Here is a 22,645-nt window from a genome sequence, read left to right on the forward strand (position 1 = left end):
CAGCCCTATTGGGTTTATTTAATGGTTAAATGATTCCCTTTTCTCTGTAATAATAAAACAGTACCTGTACTTGATCCCAACTAAGATATAATTACCCCTTATTGGGGGCAGAACAGCCCTATTGGGTTTATTTCATGGTTAAATGATTCCCTTTTCTCTGTAATAATAAAACAGTACCTGTACTTGATCCCAACTAAGATATAATTACCCCTTATTGGGGGCAGAACAGCCCTATTGGGTTTATTTCATGGTTAAATGATTCCCTTTTCTCTGTAATAATAAAACAGTACCTGTACTTGATCCCAACTAAGATATAATTACCCCTTATTGGGGCAGAACAGCCCTATTGGGTTTATTTAATGGTTAAATGATTCCCTTTTCTCTGTAATAATAAAACAGTACCTGTACTTGATCCCAACTAAGATATAATTACCCCTTATTGGGGGCAGAACAGCCCTATTGGGTTTATTTCATGGTTAAATGATTCCCTTTTCTCTGTAATAATAAAACAGTACCTGTACTTGATCCCAACTAAGATATAATTACCCCTTATTGGGGCAGAACAGCCCTATTGGGTTTAATTAATGTTTTATTGAATTTTTAGTGGATTTAAGGTATCCAGATAACAGAAGATCCAAATAACAGAAAGACCCCTTATCCGGAATACCCTTGGTCCCAAGCATTCTGGATAATGGGTTCTATACCTGTACTCATTTTCTAGTTTGTGTACTACAATATTGGCAAAGGAGGGCACTACTGCAGCTCCCATTGACGTCCCTTGCTTCTGCCAATAAAACTGATCACCAAACCGCCAGTAATTTTTACTCAAAAGTGATCAAAAGTCTTCCCCGTTTACTTTTTCTTTACTACAATGTGGAAAACTAACTAAACTTTTGCATATACTGTATATACATGGGTGTGCTGTTACAGAGAGTTATAGTTATAGTTTAAGGATCAACTCCAGCACTCCACATCGCATTTCAAACTAGTATTACAATCACATACCGTATGCAGCAGGAAATGGGTTGTTGCACAGATAGTTTTGGACAGATTTCATTCCCATTGCATGCTGGGTATTGTAGTTTTACATTAATCTTGACAGTTAGCAAAATGGTAAATAAAAACTACAATACCCAATGTAATACCAGAAATAAGAACTGGAGAAATCAGAAGGGAAATTCCACCAGGAAATGGCCATGGGTGGAGCTGGAGTCACACAAAGAAGCCGGTTTATTCCGGTCAGTTTGGCGCCAGTAGAAGAAGCTTGCACGGAGAGAGGCTTGTGCTCATCGCTGCATTTTCTCTGGAAATCTCCTATCTTTATACGGCATGGCACTGAGGAGTTTGTCGTTGTTTGGAATGTTGTTACTTTATTCCAACTCAGTAAAAGGTACGTTATAGATTAACACACGAAGCAACAAGCAGATATACAACGGAGGATGCCGCCACCTGACTGCCAGGATAAATGGACTCATAACTCATAAGCGCCGCTCATGAGTTTCCTTATGGACATTGTGAAGCTGCTTTCTCACACTCAGTTTATTGTGTACAGGGGCAATTCTATCCCTTAAGGGCTGTGACACACGGGGAGATTAGTCGCGCTGTGACAAATCTCCGTTGTCGCGGGAAACTAATCTTCCTGCAATGCCATCCCACCGGCGATTTACATTCTAGCCCCTGGGATGGCATTGCAGGGAGATTAGTCGCCCGCGACAATGGAGATTTGTCGTGGAGCAACTAATCTCCCCGTGTGTCACGGCCCTAAGTCACCCTGCAATGCCCCCCCCCCAGCACTTACCTCTCTGGTGTGGGGGAGGGGCACGTCACTAGTGCTCCGAGCACGGAAAGAGCTGGAATTCCTGTTTAAAAACCAGAAATCTGGCTCTTAAAGAAACCTTGCCTTGCATTTTCTTGCCATCGCTGGTAACCTGTGGGGCAACGGCTGCATGTGGTGAGTTTCTCAATTTCAGCGCCAATGATTGTGTTCAGTGCTTCCAGCGATAATTCTTTGTGTTCTGGTCAGATATAGGCGGGCCACTGTAACGTAACAACTACAGCAACAGGTCTTTACACTCCAGAATGTAGTGCAACAACGTGTCTCCCCCAATAAATGCAGTGCTGTCTGGTCAGCAGTATTGTGTTCATAAGAGTCAAACTGAGGAAAGATAGGTTACCCTTGCCCCACCCCCATAGGCGGAGGGTGGCTTTTTTGTTTGGGGAGGCTAAAGATGGCCCATACACAGACTGACCTACAGCTAATGTGAGACTAAAGGTGGCCACACACGTGGCGATCTGCGATATTTTGTGCGACTATTGGTCGCACGAAAGATCGTCAGACCCGCCACTAACCTTCAGGGCTGAAATGGCAGATAAGGAGGTAGAAACAATAGGATTTCTACCTCCTTCTGCCGATTCAGCCCTGACGGCAGATTTTGCTCAGGCGCCTTCTATGGCGCCCGATCAAAATCTTTTAACTGGCCGATCGGCGAGTGGGAGTGTTTATTTTAACCCTAAAATACTTAGGATATAAAAGTATTCATACATGCACTTCTGTTAGGGGTTCTCCATTCATTTGTGTTTGTGATCAGTTAGCTTCAAGGGGGTACTTCACCTTTAAATTAACTTTTAATATGATGTAGCCATTGATATTCTGAGACAATTTGCAATTGGTCCTCTTTTATTTTTAATGGTTTTTCAGTTATTTAGCTTTTTGTTCAGCAGCTCTCCATTTGGTATTTCAGCAGCTATCTGGTTGCTAGGGTCTTATTTACCCTAGCAACCAGGTAGTGGCTTAAACAAGAGATGGGAATATAAGTAGTTAAGGGGCCTGCATGGAAAAATAAAACTGTAGCCTCGCAGAGCAATACTTTTTGGAAGCCAGAGTCAGTGACCCCCGTTTGAAAGCTGGAAAGAGGCAGAAGAGAAAGGCAAATTATTCGAAAACTATAAAAAATGAATTAGGAATACCAGTTGCTAGGAATAGACCATTCTATAACATACCAAAAGTTATCGTAAAAGTGAAACACCACTTTAGATGTGTTTAAGTTAGTCTTATAAAGAGAGAGGCAGTGGGTACTGACACCCCAGGTACATTATATACAGTGAGACGCAGTCTGTATTTACAAAACCAGCACATTATATACAGTGAGATACAATGGGTACTGATGGCAGATATTCAGGCCCTGGCACTATAACACTGGCACTGATACACAACATTGGCTCCACTGTAACTAGAAATGAACAAAACAATGAGAAAAGTAAAAAAAAAATATATAAAAGCACAATGAGCTTTTTCAGGGGGAAAGAGTTAACTTACCATCCATGTGTTAGGGTAGGGGATAGGGATATTATAGATATCAGGTGACAAAAAACTATTTAATTTCAGCTAGTGGGTCAGTCTTTAGAACATATACAGTATAGTACCTGAGGGAGTGGGATGAAATCTGAAGAAAAAGTTCAGAGTTGGTTCTCAGGTAAAGTTATAGCTGCAGATTCATCTTTTCAGTCTTCATTTCTGCACTGCCCTTAGTTTGTAATGTCTCCCAAGCTCTGTGCCTTGATTGGTCAGTTTTACTGTCTGTCAAGAAAACTGTGCTCTGATTGGAGAATTCACAAGAAGAAAGATCCAATCAGAGCACCGCTTATTACAGCAGAACCTGGAGCTTGAAGGAACAGGAGAAGATTTCCAGGACAGTGCAGAAACGGAGCAAGGTTTTTATTTTGTTTTTTTTTTAAGGTGCCAAAGCAAGTTTAGGGAGCCTCCCCTAGCCTAATTGAAAATCCGCCTATGCCCACCCCCTACTTACTTTAACTCCAGTAGTGCTGTCCAACTTCTGTGGTACAGAGGGTTGGAATTTTTCTGGCCTACATGGTGGAGGGCTGATAATGGAAGCCAGTTTTGACCACTCCCCCTTTTTAAACCACTCCCATGTTATCACAAGAGCTTTTAAGACCATACCCACATTAATGTGGTAGCGCAGCAAATGGTTGGTGCTCACTGTAGGGATATCAAACTGCATTCATATGTGAAAGAATTATATTATGTCATATTAAGCCACACTCTTAAATCCATATGACTCCTCCTCTTTGGGTAGCACAGCAACCCCCAGCTTATAATTACACACCTTTTGGACCATATAATGACTATTTCTAAAGGCTAACAAACTTCCAGGACAAACCCCTGCCAGGGTCACCTTCCACAGGCAGCATAGGGCAGGCAGAGTATGGCACACACAGGCAGCATAGGGCAGGTAGAGTATGGCACACACAGGCAGCGTAGGGCAGGCAGAGTATGGCACACACAGGCAGCATAGAGCAGACAGAGTATGGCACACACAGGCAGCGTAGGGCAGGCAGAGTATGGCACACACAGGCAGCATATAGCAGACAGAGTATGGCACACACAGGCAGCATAGAGCAGACAGAGTATGGCACACACAGGCAGCATAGTACAGGCAGAGTATGGCACACACAGACAACATAGGGCAGGCAGAGTATGGCACACAGGCAGGGTAGGGCAGGCAGAGTATGGCACACACAGGCAGCATAGGGAAGGCAGAGTATGGCACACAGAGGCAGCATAGGGCAGGCAGAGTAAGGCACACACAGGCAGCATAAGGCAGGCAGAGTATGGCACACACAGGTAGCATAGGGCAGACAGAGTATGGCACACACAGGCAGCATAGGGCAGGCAGAGTATGGCACACACAGGCAGCTAAGAGCAGGAAGAGTAAGGCACACACAGGCAGCATAAGGCAGGCAGAGTATGGCACACAGGCAACATAGGGCAGGTAGAGTATGACACACACAGGCAGCATAGGGCAGGCAGAGTATGGCATACACATGCAGCATAGGGCAGGCAGAGTATGGCACACACAGGTAGCATAGGGCAGGCAGAGCATGAAACATACAGGCAGCATAGGGCAGGCAGAGTATGGCACACACAGGCAGCATAAGGCAGGCAGAGTATGGCACACAGGCAGGGTAGGGCAGGCAGACTATGGCACACAGGCAGGGTAGGGCAGGCAGAGTATGGCACACACAGGCAGCATAGGGCAGGCAGAGTATGGCACACACAGACAGCATAGGGCAGGCAGAGCATGAAACATACAGGCAGCATAGGGCAGGCAGAGTATGGCACACACAGGCAGCATAAGGCAGGCAGAGTATGGCACACAGGCAGGGTAGGGCAGGCAGAGTATGGCACACAGGCAGGGTAGGGCAGGCAGAGTATGGCACACACAGGCAGCATAGGGCAGGCAGAGTATGGCACACACAGACAGCATAGGGCAGGCAGAGTATGGCACACAGGCAGGGCAGGGCAGGCAGAGTATGGCACACACAGGCAGGGTAGGGCAGGCAGAGTATGGCACACAGGCAGGGTAGGGCAGGCAGAGTATGGCACACACAGGCAGCATAGGGAAGGCAGAGTATGGCACACAGAGGCAGCATAGGGCAGGCAGAGTATGGCACACACAGGCAGCATAAGGCAGGCAGAGTATGGCACACAGGCAACATAGGGCAGGTAGAGTATGACACACACAGGCAGCATAGGGCAGGCAGAGTATGGCATACACATGCAGGCAGAGTATGGCACACACAGGTAGCATAGGGCAGACAGAGTATGGCACACACAGGCAGCATAGGGCAGGCAGAGTATGGCACACACAGGCAGCTAAGAGCAGGCAGAGTATGGTACACACAGGCAGCATAGGGCAGGCAGAGCATGAAACATACAGGCAGCATAGGGCAGGCAGAGTATGGCACACACAGGCAGCATAAGGCAGGCAGAGTATGGCACACAGGCAGGGTAGGGCAGGCAGAGTATGGCACACAGGCAGGGTAGGGCAGGCAGAGTATGGCACACACAGGCAGCATAGGGCAGACAGAATATGGCACACACAGGCAGTACATACAGTGACACAATGCTGGCACTGCTCCTACAGTCTGTCTGAGGTGCAAACAGGTGAACAATGTGGGTGATTAGATTACAGTCTGAGCCTGAGGTGTGAACAATGCAGGTTTTAAAGGTGTGAACAGTACAGGGGATTAAACAATACACAGGGATTACAGCCTGAATCTGAGGTGTGAACCATGCAGGGGGTCCATAAATCTCAGCACTGATACCATTTAAAGCTTACACAAAGGTAAGTAGTCACAGCAGCCAAACAGGTGGGGGGGCACACAGAGGGGGTCCTGCGGGGGCCGCCAGTTGGACAGCCCCCCCTCGCAACTGCAATTACTCTCGAATTTGCACTTTGCATGTTGCAGTATAGCATTTGTAGCAGGGGATTTGGTAGATGACCCCTCAGGGCTCATTTACAGAAATCTGTGGAAGGTGAAAAGTGCAAAAAACAAGTTTAAGTTGCTATGTTTTTTGTGCATTGCACCTGTCCCCTCTGTGAGTGCCAGTGGGCACAGGTCTGTGGGCCCCAGGATAGAGTGCAAGGACCACTATAAATGCTGTCTGCGATGAGCAGTGCTGTATTCATGAGCGATTGTTAGGGGTAAGCCCATAGGTGATTTATCTGCAGAAACCAGAGGACCATGTAGTGGTCAAGACTACATACACACGATCATCCCTAAATTATGTAGGTTATTTACTAACATACCATCAAGTACGTGTGCCCTAAAATGGATGCAATGGAGAGTGCATATTGACACAAGGGCACTTGTGTTGTGGGAATGCACAGAGAAGCAGGAGCCAGTGTGCAGCAGCAGTTTTGTGTCTGTGCCCATACTTACCTGCCTGACTCACTGTGCATTCCCACAAAGACTCTGCTCTGTCAGAAGCCTCTCCTCTTCCACTACTTTTCGGCACCCACGTTTTTTACCACCGATGCAGAGCCTTTTCCCATAATTCCAGTGACACTGCATCCGCAAAGGGGAGATGTACCAGGTGCAATTGAAGACAATAGGGCTGATTCACTAAAGTGCGTTAAAAATTTTATCGCGTCTAAATTTTCACGACTTAACGCACGATTCACTATAAGCATACATGCGCTAATTTACGCACGATATTGCATGCGTTATTTAACTCACAAAGACTATTTTCGTTCGGTATTTGACGGTACATGCGCTAAGTAACGCCCGCGTATAGTCGCCGCAAATAGATAGTCGCCGCATATGAATCGTCGCCTATGCATATAAATGGTAGCATATAAATAGTAGCATATAAATGGTAGCATATAAATGGTAGCATATAAATAGTAGCATATAAATGGTAGCATATAAATGGTAGCATATAAATGGTAGCATATAAATAGTATCATATAAATAGTAGCATATAAATAGTAGCATATAAATAGTAGCATATAAATGGTAGCATATAAATGGTAGCATATAAATGGTAGCATATAAATAGTAGCATATAAATGGTAGCATATAAATGGTAGCATATAAATAGTAGCATATAAATAGTAGCATATAAATGGTAGCATATAAATGGTAGCATATAAATGGTAGCATATAAATAGTAGCATATAAATGGTAGCATATAAATAGTAGCATATAAATAGTAGCATATAAATGGTATCATATAAATGGTAGCATATAAATGGTAGCATATAATTAGTAGCTGCTTATAAATAGTAGCCGCTAGTGATGAGCGAATCTGTTTTGTTTATCTTTAGCGAAAAATTTGCAAAATGACAAAAATGTTGTGCAGCCAAAAAAATTGTTGCCCGCGACTATTATTTTTTGACGCCTGCGACAATTTTATCGCCAAAAGCTCATTAACTGTACTTTTCTATAATTATCGCCTGCCTCAAGTAGGTGTTAATTTTCGCATAGACTAATGTGATATTTAGCACAGCGTTTTTCAACCACTGTTCCGCAACTCATTAGTGTGCCGCGAGATGTTGCCTGGTGTGCCGTAGGTGAAGACTCCCCCGGTCCCCTCTGGGACACCTTCCACTTCCTGGCTCCCTGATGCCCGGAAATCGTCACTGCCTGTGACATCATCCGGCATCGGATCCAGGAGGGCGGAGCAACCAGAGAGGAGAGGCAGCACTATCCTGCCCTGGCACAACCCGACCGGGGGGAGCAACTGCCCAGGCCCTGCCCCGACAGACCAGATCCACCAGGGGCCAGGCCCATGCACAGCCGCCCTACTCCCCACCGGAGGACAATCCCGGGACACCCCTGGATGCCGCACCCCAAGACAGCCTGACATGTAAGAAAACAATTAATAATAATATATATATAATATAAAATTTTTGTGTGTATAAAAAAAAAAAAAAATCAGTGGGGGGGGGGGGGGGTGGGTTTGTGGAGAAAATGTCCCGGAAAATACTTTCTTTGTGTTTATTTGATTCCTATTCAAGAGAATTACTTTATATATAGTCAATATAGGCACAGAGTTAAATTTTTTAACATTTTCTAATGGTGGTGTGCCTCGTGATTTTTTTCATGAAACAAGTGTGCCTTTGCCCAAAAAAGGTTGAAAAACACTGATTTAGCGTGCCTAAGTGATTGTGAATCATGCATTAATATTCTTTTAGCGCGCTAATTAACGCATGCGTTAAAATTAACGCATGCGGTTGCGCAGAAATTAACGCATGCGATATGCGACTTAACGCACACGGTAATACTTTAGTAAATCAACCCTAATATGTCAAAATTCTGGATAGGATCACTTCTGGAATGCGTGTGTGTCCAATTCTTTGGGTACAATTTCACTGCAGAAATTAATAGAGGGTACAAATGCAAGAAGGATGTTTTAGCGGGTGCAAAAGCTGCCTCCACAGTGGGTTTTTTTGGAGCAATCAGTGAGAAGGATACAGACATTTCAGGAACCTTGCGTTCCCTTTTTCAATATAGGATTCCCCAACACCAACTCCAAGTGAACAGAATTTAAACTCAAGGGTGCGTGTCCATGATTATACGAAATCTCGCGAGATCTCGTGATGTTGGTGACGTCAATGGTAGTTCACGTCACGTGATGAAGATCGAAGTCAAGGCTGCGACCTAGTCACCAAGGCAACATCTAAACATCATGTAGTGTACAGTTATTACAGCACGTAACAATACCAGAGGCTGTTTATAAAGTGAAAAAATAAGAAAATAAGACTATAAACTGTTTACCAAGGCACAATATATACATCACATAATACAGTATACAGTTGTTACTGCGCTCACACAGCACCTAACAAATACTGAGAATGCACATGATAATCAAATGGAAACTCAGTCTGCAGGACACTTAATAGAACCTATAAGAACTAATGAAGCACTATTCTCTCATTTAACCCTGCGGGGGGCACTGTATCCAAAAGATAAGTCCAGCGTGCCTTGCGCTGCAATAGGATACAATCTCGGCCTCCCCCTTTTTTATGTCTGTTAACTTGTTCCAACACTCGGAACCTTAATTGTGCAGCATTGTGTCCCTTCTCTACATAATGCTTAGCTACAGGGGTATTACGTTTATTGGCAATATCTGATTTGTGTGGCACTTGCGGAACCCTGAGGCTACCTTCAGAGGCAGTGGTATCTCCAGGGCTCCCTTGTGTCAGTAGTCGTTCTGCACCCCATTGGGAACAGGAGGCGGATTGGACTGAATAGCGCTAAGATCAACTATGTTGATAAGTGCAAAGTTATGCACTTTGGTAGAAATAATATAAACGCAAACTATCTACTGAATGGTAGTGTGTTGGGGGTATCCTTAATGGAGAAGGATCTAGGGGTTTTTGTTGATAACAAGTTGTCTAATTCCAGGCAGTGTCATTCTGTGGCTACTACAGCAAATTAAGTGCTGTCTTGTATAAAAAAGGGCATTGACTCAAGGGATGAGAACATAATTTTGCCCCTTTATAGGTCCCTGGTAAGGCCTCACCTTGAGTATGCAGTGCAGTTTTGGGCTCCAGTCCTTAAGAAGGATATTAATGAGCTGGAGAGAGTGCAGAGACTGCAACTAAACTGGTTAAGGGGATGGAAGATTTAAACTATGAGGTTAGACTGTCGAGGTTGGGGTTGTTTTCTCTGGAAAAGAGGCGCTTGCGAGGGGACATGATTACTCTGTACAAGTACATTAGAGGGGATTATAGGCAGTTGGGGGATGTTCTTTTTTCCCATAAAAACAATCAACGCACCAGAGGTCACCCCTTTAGATTAGAGGAAAGGAGTTTCCATTTGAAGCAGCGTAGGTGGTTTTTCACGGTGAGGGCAGTGAGGTTATGGAATGCCCTTCCTAGTGATGTGGTAATGGCAGATTCTGTTAATGCCTTTAAGAGGGGCCTGGATGAGTTCTTGATCAATCAGAATATCCAAGGCTATTGTGATACTAATATCTACAGTTAGTACTAGTAGTTGTATTTATAGTTTATGTATGTGTGTGTATAGATTGGTAGGTGTGGGTTAGGTGTGCTGGGTTTACTTGGATGGGTTGAACTTGATGGACACAGGTCTTTTTTCAACCCTATGTAACTATGTAACTATGTAACTATGTAACTATTTGTAAGCGCATGGAGCTGCTCTGATGAGTGGACTTTATTTACAAAATGACTGCAGCAAACTCAGTGCATCTGCAACTGTGCTTGTAAATGGCCCCTAATGGGTTTATTATTTAGTGCAGGACAGGCTGTAGAGTTAAAAAAAATGGGCAAACTCCACCATGTTGTTTGCACTTTGTGCCCTGCCCATTGAAAATTGCCTCAGGTTCCTGCAAGCCAAAACCAAGCTCAGAGACCTGTGTATTCTTGGTGGGGGAGCAGCTGGGTGCCCACTAACTTGAGAGTCATTTAGATGTGCAAGTTAAGAAGCTCCAGCGGATGCAATTGGCAATGGAGCCCTATACATACTGCATGGCAGGCGAAAAAGGACAGAGCTCCCATGCTTTCTCTGTTGCTGTACTCTGCACCGAATGGCGGATATTCAGTTCTGTGCTAGGGGCAAAGCATAGTCAGACACTGGCACCATGAGCACTAAGGGGCACCCTTTTGTACCTCTCAAGTGCTCTAGCACCTGAGCCTGGGATAATTGTAACGTAATTATCTCAAATTACCTAAAATAAATTCCCATATATTAGTAGAAGTAAATCCCTAGCCATTTTAGTTAATGGACAGGTAGGTATAATGCAATTTCCCTATACCCCTGATGCAATACACCCCATATAAAATTAATGACTAGCAGTGTTCCCTCAGGCACTACTAGGGAACTGTGGCTCGCCTATCCTGGTAGCACTGGAACATCTACATGAAAAACCAGTTACAGAATGTCTGGTATCTGTAGGGAATTACTGACTGGACTCAAGGGGGGGAATTCACAAAAGTGGAGAGAGCCTTTTTTTGGAGTAAAAGTGGTGGAAAAACTGGTGGAAAATACTTTCTCCAGATTCACAAACAGAAATCCGCTTAAATTCCGACTCAACCGCCACTTTTCCGTTTTTGGTGAAAGAAAAACAGTTTACAGACACTTTTGTGAATTTGTCGTTTAAACAACATTTATACGACATTTTAACAACATTTTCAAAATGGAGTAAAGCTCAGTGTTACTGTGTCAGACCAATTCTAAGCTCTTCTGTTTTGTTTTGTTTCACCCAGTCTCCATTTCACACCTCTGGTAGGAGCCCCATGGGGGGTCGTTAACATATTAATGGGGATTAGCAGCCTATTGTTAGGGGACAAGTTTCTGTCTAACCCTAGAACAATAGGTGCAAAAAGCCTCATTAACATTTTATAAACAAGTAAAACACTGATTAAAAAAAGTTTAATTTATATCTTATATATAAAAAGTTTTTACCTCACATTTGCATGATTATGGGAGTTTTAGCTTAATCAATGAGGCAATAATAACATTTTGTGTTAATATATTGTAAACATTTTTATTAAAAGTAAAAGTAAAGCCTCCCAAGAAAATGTTTAGTTTTAGCAGCAGTGCCCCCTCTTTAACCACTTCATTGACATTTGCCCCAACTTATCTGTGCCCCATAGCATGTCCAGAACTACAGAGCTGCCTGACAGCATTGGCCCTCACCTGTTCCCAGCAGCCATCTTGGTGATTAGCAAGCAGCTCATACACACTGGCACCCAAACTCGGATATTGGGGTACAGGGTTGGACTGGCCCAAAAGGGCACTGGATAAAAACCCAGTGGGCCCTAGTCCTGTTGAACCTCTATTCACTGGGCATGTTGGTGTGGGGGCTGGATTGCTGCTGCCCAGTAATGAGTAGGGGCTAGAGAAGACGGTATTTAGACCCTTAATCTTACAGAAGTTAAACAGAAATATAGAAAACATTAGAAAGCCCAGATTGTCCTGAAAAAAATGATGTATAGTTTCCCTGGGCAAACTGAAATTACCCCTCAGGAAATGCCCCCAAAGTGAAATGGCAAATGGCATATGAAATGCTAAATCCTGCCGGTAAAATCCCTACCCCAAGGCTCCTGTAGCTGTGGGACTGGGTTTGGTGGCACCGACACATTTACTAACAGCTAAAGGCAATTTCATAAAAAATTGTCGGGAAAATGACAAAATCTGAAAACTGTCTGTTTAAAAGACAAATTCACAAAAGTGGAGATAGAGGTTTGTGAATTAGGTGGAAAATCGACAAATCTATCTCCACTTTTTATTTTGTCTCAATATCGCCACTTGTGTGAATTCCCCCCAATGTGGTTAAAATACCGGCATGGGATCACATTGCTGCAGGGACTTGGCTAGCTACAACAAGAGACTGCCACAAGCAAGATGGCTGCCGGCACATCCCAAGTAATGGGCATATCACTGTAACCTCCAATATAGTCACATTTAGGATCCTTGTGACAGAACAAAACACCATACAAATCTCCTCCAACATTGCACTGCAACAAATGTGTAGCAGAAGCCTGCCATACTGGGCAGAATACTACAGGCTGGTAGGGCAGAATACTAAAGGCTGGTAGGGCAGAATACTACAGGCTGGTAGGGCAGAATACTACGGGCCGGTAGGGCAGAATACTACAGGCTGGTAGGGCAGAATACTAAAGGCTGGTAGGGCAGAATACTACAGGCTGGTAGGGCAGAATACTACGGGCCGGTAGGGCAGAATACTACAGGCTGGTAGGGCAGAATACTACGGGCCGGTAGGGCAGAATACTACAGGCTGGTAGGGCAGAATACTACAGGCTGGTAGGGCAGAACAAACTGACGAGCCCCTGATACTGCAGCAAAGGAGAATGCTGTCCTAGAACCTACTAAGCCTGTCACAGTACTACACCCAAGGGTAAAAGGAACAAACAAGATTCCCTGGACCCCAAACTTCTTATTCTACCCATCTCTCTGGAGCCACTGGTGTCTGTCAGGGCTGCATAAATATTTCCCCCTTCCAGTTCAGCTCCCTGCCTGCCACTCCCATCTGCTGCTGCTTTCACTTTCACAGCTCAATGGCTACGGTTTTGGATTACCCACCCCCCCTTCCCACCCTGCACTATAGGAATGACCACGTCATAAGATTTAGCCTATTTTTGTGTCTTAGGGTGAACTAACATTTCTGATGAAGCAGCCAAATATTACTGTCAACATGTTTTTAAAAAGGCACTACATTTCCCAGCATTCCCAGTGGAGCAATGAAACTTTCATTGAGGGCACAGTATCAAGTCTTGACCCACACACACACAAACAGCTGTGGCTTTAGACTTTATTTCACAAGCTGACAGGCTGCCGGCTCTACTCACACAAAGCTGTTTCAAACCATACTGACTATGGTACTATCTGGCCTGCTGGAGAGGGCGCCCTCTAATGGCAGCAGTGCTGCATAGCATTGAACATTCACAAAACATTACAAACATCTCCTAACAGGGCTGCTGTTTAACTACACACGGATTACCTGCCCATACACAGGACTTCTTTCTCCCTTCAGTTCAACTTTGCTCTTTATTTTAACCAATATCCCAGGAGGGGCTGAAAGCATAATATGTCAGAAATACCTGACTACCTTTGTGAAGACAGAGAATATACATACACACAAGGCATATAATATCATATAATATATATATATATAGAGTAGAAGAGTACCGCACAAACAGGGACTTAATTCCTGCACCTAGGGTTGTTGCCTTTGTGAAGGGTGTGCTCCTTTCTATCTACAATAGATAGATAGATAGATAGATAGATAGATAGATAGATGATACAGATAGATGATAGATAGATAGATAGATAGATAGCTGATAGATAGATAGATAGATAGATTGATAGATAGATAGATGATAGATAGATAGATAGATAGCTGATAGATAGATAGATAGATAGATAGATAGCTGATAGATAGATGATAGATCAGGGGTGGGCAAACTTTTTGACTCACGGGCCACATTCACTTACCCCCCGGGCCAGACCGGACAGGGCCAGGCCAGCGTTACGCCCCCTTAGTCTGTTTAATTCCGGCCCGCCAATGACACCAAGTCTCGCGTGATGAGACTTGGCGTCGTTGGCGGGCCGGATTAAAAAGGCCAAGGGGCCGGACGTGGCCCGCGGGCCGTAGTTTGCCATCCCCTGTGATAGATAGATGACAGATAGATAGATAGATGATAGATAGATAGATAGATGATAGATAGATAGATAGATAGATAGATGATAGATAGATAGATTTTGTTTGTGTGAATGTGTACTACTACGTCTATATGCAGCTTTCCATAGTAGTTTTATCTTTCCGTTACATTATAGGGGTCATTTTTCAATCCGTGAGGCACAAGTGCAAGAACACTAAAGGCGGCCCCCCAAGGATTGCTGGTCTCTGTACCAAGCACAGGATCAAAAATATGTTGCTCAGTGGAGACAGTGTTATCGAAAAGCGCAGCAGTGTCATATCCATAGCACCTTAGGGCCCCCCCATACCACCTGCTCCTACTGACACCTAGGGGATGGGTGAGGGCAGAAGGGGGGGAACCTGCCCCCCTCATTCTTGCGCTCTTGAATATTTCCTACCTACTTCACTGCACTTATTAACTCCCTCTCTAAAAAACCTGCACAACTCTTCTCTACCTTTAACTCTCTGCTGTCCCCTCCTCCGCCACCTCCGTGTGCTTCAGTCACTGCTCAAGCTATTGCTGAGCACTTTAAAAATAAAATTGACACCATCCGAAGTGACATTGCACAACTAAATCCCCATAACCATTCCCCTCCCTCCCTACATGCTCCCCAGTCTCTTCTTGGCTCCTTCTCCCCAGTGACTGAAGAGGAAGTCTCAAAACTGCTGTCTTCCTCCCACCTTACTACCTGCCCGCTTGATCCCATTCCTACCAAACTTCTACGTAATGCCAACCCCTGTCTTATCAAAGCCTTAACTCATCTATTCAATCTCTCGCTCTCTACTGTAATCTTTCCCTCCCAACTGAAACATGCACTTGTAACCCCTATTCTGAAAAAACCCTCCCTTGATCCTTCCAATCCTACTAACCTCCGACCTATCTCTCTGCTCCCATTCATCTCCAAACTGCTTGAGCGCCTAGTATCCAACCGACTGACGCTATTCCTCTCTGACAATAACCTCCTGGATCCCCTACAATCTGGTTTTAGACAACAACACTCCACCGAAACTGCTCTAACCCGACTAACAAATGACCTCCTTTCGGCTAAAGCCAAAAAACACTACTCGCTACTGATACTTCTCGATCTCTCTGCTGCTTTTGACACTGTGGATCACCCTCTTCTCCTCCAGACTCTCCACTCTCTTGGCCTTCGTGACACTGCCTTATCCTGGTTTTCATCTTATCTCTCAGATCGATCCTTCAGTGTCTCTTACAATGGGGAATCATCTTCTCCCTTGCTCTTTCTGTCGGGGTTCCTCAAGGCTCTGTCCTGGGCCCCTTACTATTTTCTCTCTATACCTCCTCACTTGGCAAATTAATCAGTTCTTTTGGCTGTCAGTACCACCTCTATGCTGACGATACTCAGATCTATCTTTCCTCTCCTGATCTCAACCCAGAGCTTCTAACTCGCGTCTCTTCCTGCCTGTCCGCTATCTCCACTTGGATGTCCCAACGTTACCTCAAATTAAACCTCTCTAAAACTGAACTGGTTCTCTTTCCCCCATCCAACGCCCACATTGTTCCCGAGGTATCTATAACGGTTAACAATTCTACCATCACCCCATCTTCCCAGGCCCGGTGCCTTGGGGTTATCCTTGATTCTGCCCTGTCCTTCACTCCTCATATCCAATCACTTATCAAATCATGTCACTTTCACCTAAGAAATATCTCCAAAATCCGATCATTTATCACCCAAGATGCTGCCAAAATTCTTATTCACTCTCTTATAATATCTCGCCTGGACTACTGTAACTCCCTATTAATTGGCCTTCCCCTCCAAAGACTGTCCCCTCTCCAGTCCATAATGAATACTGCTGCCAGGCTCATACACCTCTCCAACCGCTCCTCCTCTGCCATGCCGCTCTGCCAATCCCTGCACTGGCTTCCCCTACCATCCAGGATAAAATTCAAGCTATTGACCCTCACATTTAAAGCATAAACTATAACCATAACTCTGCCCCACCCTACATCTCTGAACTCATCTCTAGGTACCATCCAACCCGCTTGTTACGCTCCTCTACTGACCTGCTCCCCAACTCCTCTCACATTCCCTCCTCACACCCTCGCATTCAAGACTTTGCAAGGGCTGCCCCCCTTCTCTGGAATTCGCTTCCCACAAACTGTCAGACTTTCTCCCAATCTCTCTGCCTTCAAGAAATCTCTAAAAACACATTTATTTAGAGAGGCTTACCCTAATCTAGTTTAGCAACACCCTGTGCCCCACCTCCCACAACTCTGGTCATGCCCATTCCCACACCTTGTGTCTCAACCCTTTCTCCTTGTAGAGTGTAAGCTCTTTTGGGCAGGGCTCTCTTCACCTCTTGTATCGGTTATTGATTGCTTTATATGTTACTCTGTATGTCCAATGTATGTAACCCACTTATTGTACAGCGCTGCGGAATATGTTGGCGCTTTATAAATAAATGTTAATGTAATGTAATGTAATGTACTAGCAAAAACATGTGAATTCCCTAAACTTTGTTGTACTCACCTTTATAATAAACTGGTATTGTTTCAATTTTGGCAGAAATACATCACATTTAAACATACACCCTTTAGTAAATATGCCCCCTTGTCTCACCAGTACAGGAGTAGGTAGGACAAGAAGTGAATAAACTGACGGAGACAAATGTTTTTTTGTTTCAGGTAAAGAAAAGGACATTTTCCTGAACGGCACTGTTGGTGGGACTATCACGCTGCCATCTGTCCCATTTCAGTCTATGGCTGAATGGTTCTCCTGTGGACAAGCCAAGGACTCGTCAAACAGAAAACCCTTGTTATACATGGATAAAAAGAATCCTGACCATTTGCATGATAAGAACAACACACGAGTGCTCTCAGGGGCCAATGGGTCCCTTATTATTAAAGACCTGCGCAGGCAGGATGAAGGCTGGTATCTACTTGAATTTGACAGCAGCAAGAGATACATCTACCTCACAGTGTTTGGTAAGTACAACCTTCTTATCCACTAGAATGTAGAAATCGACTATTCAGCCACCAATAAAAGGAACCACAAATATCCTTATCATTTACAGTAGGGGGTACATTATCCCTTATAATACATGAGTGATACTCAGAGTTCCCTGTATAACTCAGCCTGCAGCCTTGTGCCTTTATATGGGCACAGAACCCCTCAGTGACTGCTAATATCCTTATCATTTACAGTAGGGGGTACATTATCCCTTATAATACATGAGTGATACTCAGAGTTCCCTGTATAACTCAGCCTGCAGCCTTGTGCCTTTATATGGTCACAGAACCCCCTCATTGACTTCTAATATCCTTATCATTTACAGTAGGGGGTACATTATCCCTTATAATACATGAGTGATACTCAGAGTTCCCTGTATAACTCAGCCTGCAGCCTTGTGCCTTTATATGGGCACAGAACCCCTCAGTGACTGCTAATATCCTTATCATATACAGTAGGGGGTACATTATCCCTTATAATACATGAGTGATACTCAGAGTTCCCTGTATAACTCAGCCTGCAGCCTTGTGCCTTTATATGGTCACAGAACCCCCTCATTGACTTCTAATATCCTTATCATTTACAGTAGGGGGTACATTATCCCTTATAATACATGAGTGATACTCAGAGTTCCCTGTATAACTCAGCCTGCAGCCTTGTGCCTTTATATGGGCACAGAACCCCTCAGTGACTGCTAATATCCTTATCATATACAGTAGGGGGTACATTATCCCTTATAATACATGAGTGATACTCAGAGTTCCCTGTATAACTCAGCCTGCAGCCTTGTGCCTTTATATATAACAGTAGAGGTACATTGAGCTGCTGTACCACTGAGACCCTTGGTATAGATAACCCTCTAGTCTTGAGTGTGGATCTCTAGCTGTTTATGAAGTGATACTCACGACATCCTTTTCTATTCTTGAGATGAAGCAATTTCTTTACCCCTATGAGTTAGGATCTCCCTGCCCAGGGGAGTAAATCCAGGATCCCCAGTACTTACCCAGGTTAAGAGTAGGTGGAGTTACATTGGGGCAGTTTTGCACCAAAAATAATAAAACTGTATTTAACTGTGTTTAATTTGTTTCAGATGAACCAAAGGACATTACTGGGAAATGGAAGGATCTTGGAAGTCCCACTACTCCAAGCAGTGACACAGGTACGTCACCATAACGCACCATAACTAAGTTAGTGATGCAACCCTGACCTGCCTCTCCCAACCCATGGAACCTAACATGATACCTAACCCATGGAACCATGCCTAATTGGCACCCAGTCTTTTTTTTTTTTTTTTATAGAGGCTTCCCATCGCTAGGGTGGCTTCATGGAGTCTGGTCTCACTGAAAATGTATAGATAGGCAAATGGTTGCAGATTTATTTAGGTGAAAAAAACATTGGATTTAATTCCCTTTTTTTTTTTTTTTTTTCAGGTAATCGAGAGAAATGGAAAAATGGAATTATCATTGCCATATCTTGTGTAGTCGTTTGCTGTGTAGCCTTTGGTAAGTGATTCTTATATTCCTTCTCCAAAAAGTCACCCAAAAATACACTGAATTCTGTGGTTATAACACTTATAACCTTAACAGGACTAAGATAGGTAAATCCTTGATATAAAGGACCTGGGGGCACTTAGGGAAAATAAATGTAGCTGTAGCAAGCATTGCCAGGCAGCACCAACACGTGCCAGCATTATTAAATGTTATCTGTATTAAAAGCCTATAGATTTACTGGAGGGCAAGTGTATATTTTTTCAACCTAAACTACTATGTACTCCAGCCTATGTAAGGATCTCGCCATCCCTAGCCCAGCATGACTGAAACGAGCCTATAGCCAGAGTGCCAGGCTTCAAAGGTATCGCTGGGCTGTCATTTTGGCATTTTACTGCCAATAGATTTGCCACATTAGTGCCACCTCATTCTGCAGAAAGCTTTACCATACCTGAGTAAAGAGCCCTAGAAGCTTTCTCTGTTTAAGATAGCAGCAGCCATTTTAGATTGGTCTCAGTAGCTTCCTGCTGCAGCTCTAGGTGCTGGTAGCTCAGATTACACAGTGTTGGGAGGGGGGCAAATTCTGATGGGAGGGGGAGTGAATTCTACTGGTAGGGGGATTGAATTCTAATGGGAGGGGGAGCAGGAGAAACATGCCATATTGGACATATATAGCATATTTGTATACTCTTATCTCAAACCTCACCTCCCTTGGGTTGTCTTTATAGGGGACACTGGGGGATTTTATGTGTCCCTTTATACAGAACTTACCCGTCATAAGTGAGCATCTCAGCAAGTCTGATACTGAAGAACATGTGTACACAAAAGAAGAATAGAAATCCTATTTCTTTTGATAGAGGACTCAGTGCAGCTTTGCTGTGAGTGCTTATGGCTGTATTTACCTATCTAGTAAAGCTTACTTAGTTTTAACACACAGGCGCTAACGTAGATCTATTCATTTACCAAAATGTAAAAGACTGATGAAAACTCATTGCTGATTGGTTGCCTGTGGTGCAGTTTAACACATTAGTAAACTAGTCCAATAGAGTGAACAGTTTGGGGAGGTGAGGAAAAGTCTATAATGTACCTGGGGTACTTAGTGTTAGATTGTCGCTGCTCTACTTGTGTAGCCATAATACGCTGCCTTCATAACGTAATGTTTCATTGGCTGGTTGGATTCTTTTAAAATTATTTATGAATCACCTGCAGGTATATATTGTCTGAAGAACAGAGGAAACATAATGAAGGGAAAGAATAGCGAGAAAAAAGAAGAAGAACAAAACCAAAGGAATCAGGATCTGGAAGCCGGAATTAATGACGTACCTCCCGGAAAGGAAGACATTGCTACTTCAGATTCCTCCAAAATGGAGACAGACCTGATGGAGAAGAACATTATTAATAGTGATGATGAGGAGGGGGAGGAGGAAGAAGATAATCCTACGGCTCCACTTTTGGATGGACAGACTCCAAAAGAGGCAGTTTTAAAGAACAGTGACACCGAGGCTGAAGCCACAGAACTGATTAATGACCCAGAAAGTCTTCCCCCTGGGTATAGTGATACAGATCAGCCCAGTGTAGCTAATATACATTATAGTGCAGAACACAGTCATACTATAAATAATGGGGATAAAGATGATATAGAACATAATATAAAGAATAATGGGAATATATCTGAGGATCCAGGTATTCCAGATACACCTGGAGAAAATCAAATTAATGGGGAGCATCAGAGAACCAAAATACATGTAAATACCTGTAATATGAAAGAAGAGAGCATAGAATTAATGCCCAGCAACCCTGCAGAATATGAGGATAATACTGGCAATAATATTCCTAATAGAAATCACACTTCATTTTAGACAAATGATGATGATGATGGTGATGGAATAATCCTTACCATGTTACAGCAAGTAAATAGTAATGATGTCATTGCTAAGATGACCCCCAGCACCCATCATTTGGGTAAGAAAGGTGCAGTTTCACCAACGACTGCAACTTGAATTCAGGACCAAATATTTTTTTCCTATTGCTAAAATTGTTGAGTTTCCAACTTGAATCAAGCAGTTGGTCTATTTTTCCTACCTACGAGGTTGCCTTATGCCTGAAAGTAGTGTGGCCCCAACTGCACACCGGCCATTGACTTCTACATGCCCTTGACATCTTTTAGATGGCAACGGTTTTTATTTTTGTAGATTTCTCAAATTTTTTATGGTTTAGAGAAAATGGTAAAAAAAAAAAATATATACCGTATATACTCGAGTATAAGCCGAGTTTTCCAGCACTTAAAATGTGCTAAAAATGGAACCCTCGGCTTATACTTGAGGCAAGTAGCAAAGGCAGCGCGGGGTGGGGCGTGCGCGCGGCGTGACGTGAGTGCGCGGCAAATGCCCGGTGCTGGGTGCGTGCATGCGTGCGCTTCCTTTGCTACTTGCAACATGGGTCAAGTACAAGGTAAGCGCATATTAAGTTGGCTTGGATATTTTGAGTTTAGCCACAGCGACAGGCCCTTAGGCAGCAGGGATACACAGACTGACACACATAGGGGCTGATTTACTAATCCACGAATCCGAATCCAGAATGGGAAAAAATCGGATTGGAAACGAACATTTTGCGATTTTTTTGTCACCGTCGCGACTTTTTCGTAGCTGTTACGACTTTCGTGAATTGTCGTGACTTTTGCATAGCCATTATGACTTTCGTGAATTGTCGTGACTTTTGCATAGCCATTATGACTTTCGTGAATTGTCGTGACTTTTGCATAGCCATTATGACTTTCGTGAATTGTCACGACTTTTGCATAGCCATTATGACTTCCGTGACTTGTCGCGACTTTTGCATGGCCATTATGACTTTCGTGAATTGTCGTGACTTTTCCATAGCCATTATGACTTTCGTGAATTGTCTCGACTTTTGCATAGCCATTACGACAAAAATGTTGCAAAATACCGATCATTACGAAAAAAACGCATTCGGGCCCTTTTCGGACGTTCGTGGATTAGTAAATGTGCCCCATAGACTGATACACACAGGCTGAGAGCTGCTCACTTACACCTCCTGCCTCAGACTTAAGGTTCATGACTTAGGCAAGGGTTGAGAGTGAATTATTACTAAGAAAGAGGGGAGTATGGCTGATAACGCCATTAAATAATTTAGTTCCTAATGGGTTAAATAGGAACTATGATCGATATGGGTTACTATGAGTACAGGATAATGTGTGCACTGCTTTCCAATTTTTGCCCCTTCTTCAAGTGCTAAAAACAGACACTGATCATTTTCTCCCCTGATATACCTAAAAAGCAGCTGCTCTAAAGTCTTTGCATTACCAGGGCTAAATAAATACAATAATGTTGCACAAACTAAGGTGGCTTAAGGCTGATGCCACACGTGGGGTTTTCCCGCTGCGTATTTTCAAGCCACACAATGCAGAAATACGCTAGAAAACGCCTTAGCACGGATTTTTCAAGCGTTGGCTGAAATACGCCAGTATTTGCACAGCAAGCTATTCCTATGTATTCACAAAGGCAGCTGACAGACCTAGCGGAAATACGCAGCGTTTTTTACTATTTCGCACTATTAGCACCATGGAAACGGGATTTGCTACGTCACCAGAACTGGGCTGAAAAATGCCATAGTCTCGGGCTGTGTGGCTTGTGCTGCGTTTTTAGGCCAAGAAAAAACGCAGCGGAAAAACG

The 22,645-nt window shown here is 43.8% G+C and overlaps 1 protein-coding gene across 2 annotated transcripts; it reads left to right on the top strand.

Annotated features, from left to right (window-relative positions):
• Positions 1-1,188: 1,188 nt before the first annotated feature.
• On the top strand, positions 1,189-21,193 carry LOC101734761. 2 transcript variants are annotated; one of them, XM_031895289.1, is made up of 5 exons: positions 1,189-1,390; positions 17,142-17,441; positions 18,557-18,625; positions 18,897-18,968; positions 20,163-21,193. In XM_031895289.1, the coding sequence occupies exons 1-5, from the start codon at positions 1,330-1,332 to the stop codon at positions 20,810-20,812; spliced, it is 1,152 nt and encodes a 383-aa protein (XP_031751149.1). In that variant the 5' UTR covers positions 1,189-1,329; the 3' UTR covers positions 20,813-21,193. The 2 variants fall into 2 exon arrangements, with proteins under 2 accessions (XP_031751149.1, XP_004911343.2); XM_004911286.4 differs by lacking the exon at positions 1,189-1,390 and adding an exon at positions 1,747-1,951.
• Positions 21,194-22,645: the final 1,452 nt, after the last annotated feature.

Source organism: Xenopus tropicalis, chromosome 1 (assembly GCF_000004195.4).
Source record: "Xenopus tropicalis strain Nigerian chromosome 1, UCB_Xtro_10.0, whole genome shotgun sequence".
NCBI classification, from domain to species: Eukaryota; Metazoa; Chordata; class Amphibia; order Anura; family Pipidae; genus Xenopus; species Xenopus tropicalis.

Excerpts from the sequence above, each read along its gene's own strand:
- LOC101734761 (XM_031895289.1), top strand. The coding sequence starts at position 1,330 with ATGGCACTGAGGAGTTTGTCGTTGTTTGGAATGTTGTTACTTTATTCC. Across the intron at positions 17,442-18,556 it reads CATCTACCTCACAGTGTTTG|ATGAACCAAAGGACATTACT; the intron begins GTAAGTACAACC and ends AATTTGTTTCAG. Across the intron at positions 18,626-18,896 it reads TACTCCAAGCAGTGACACAG|GTAATCGAGAGAAATGGAAA; the intron begins GTACGTCACCAT and ends TTTTTTTTTCAG.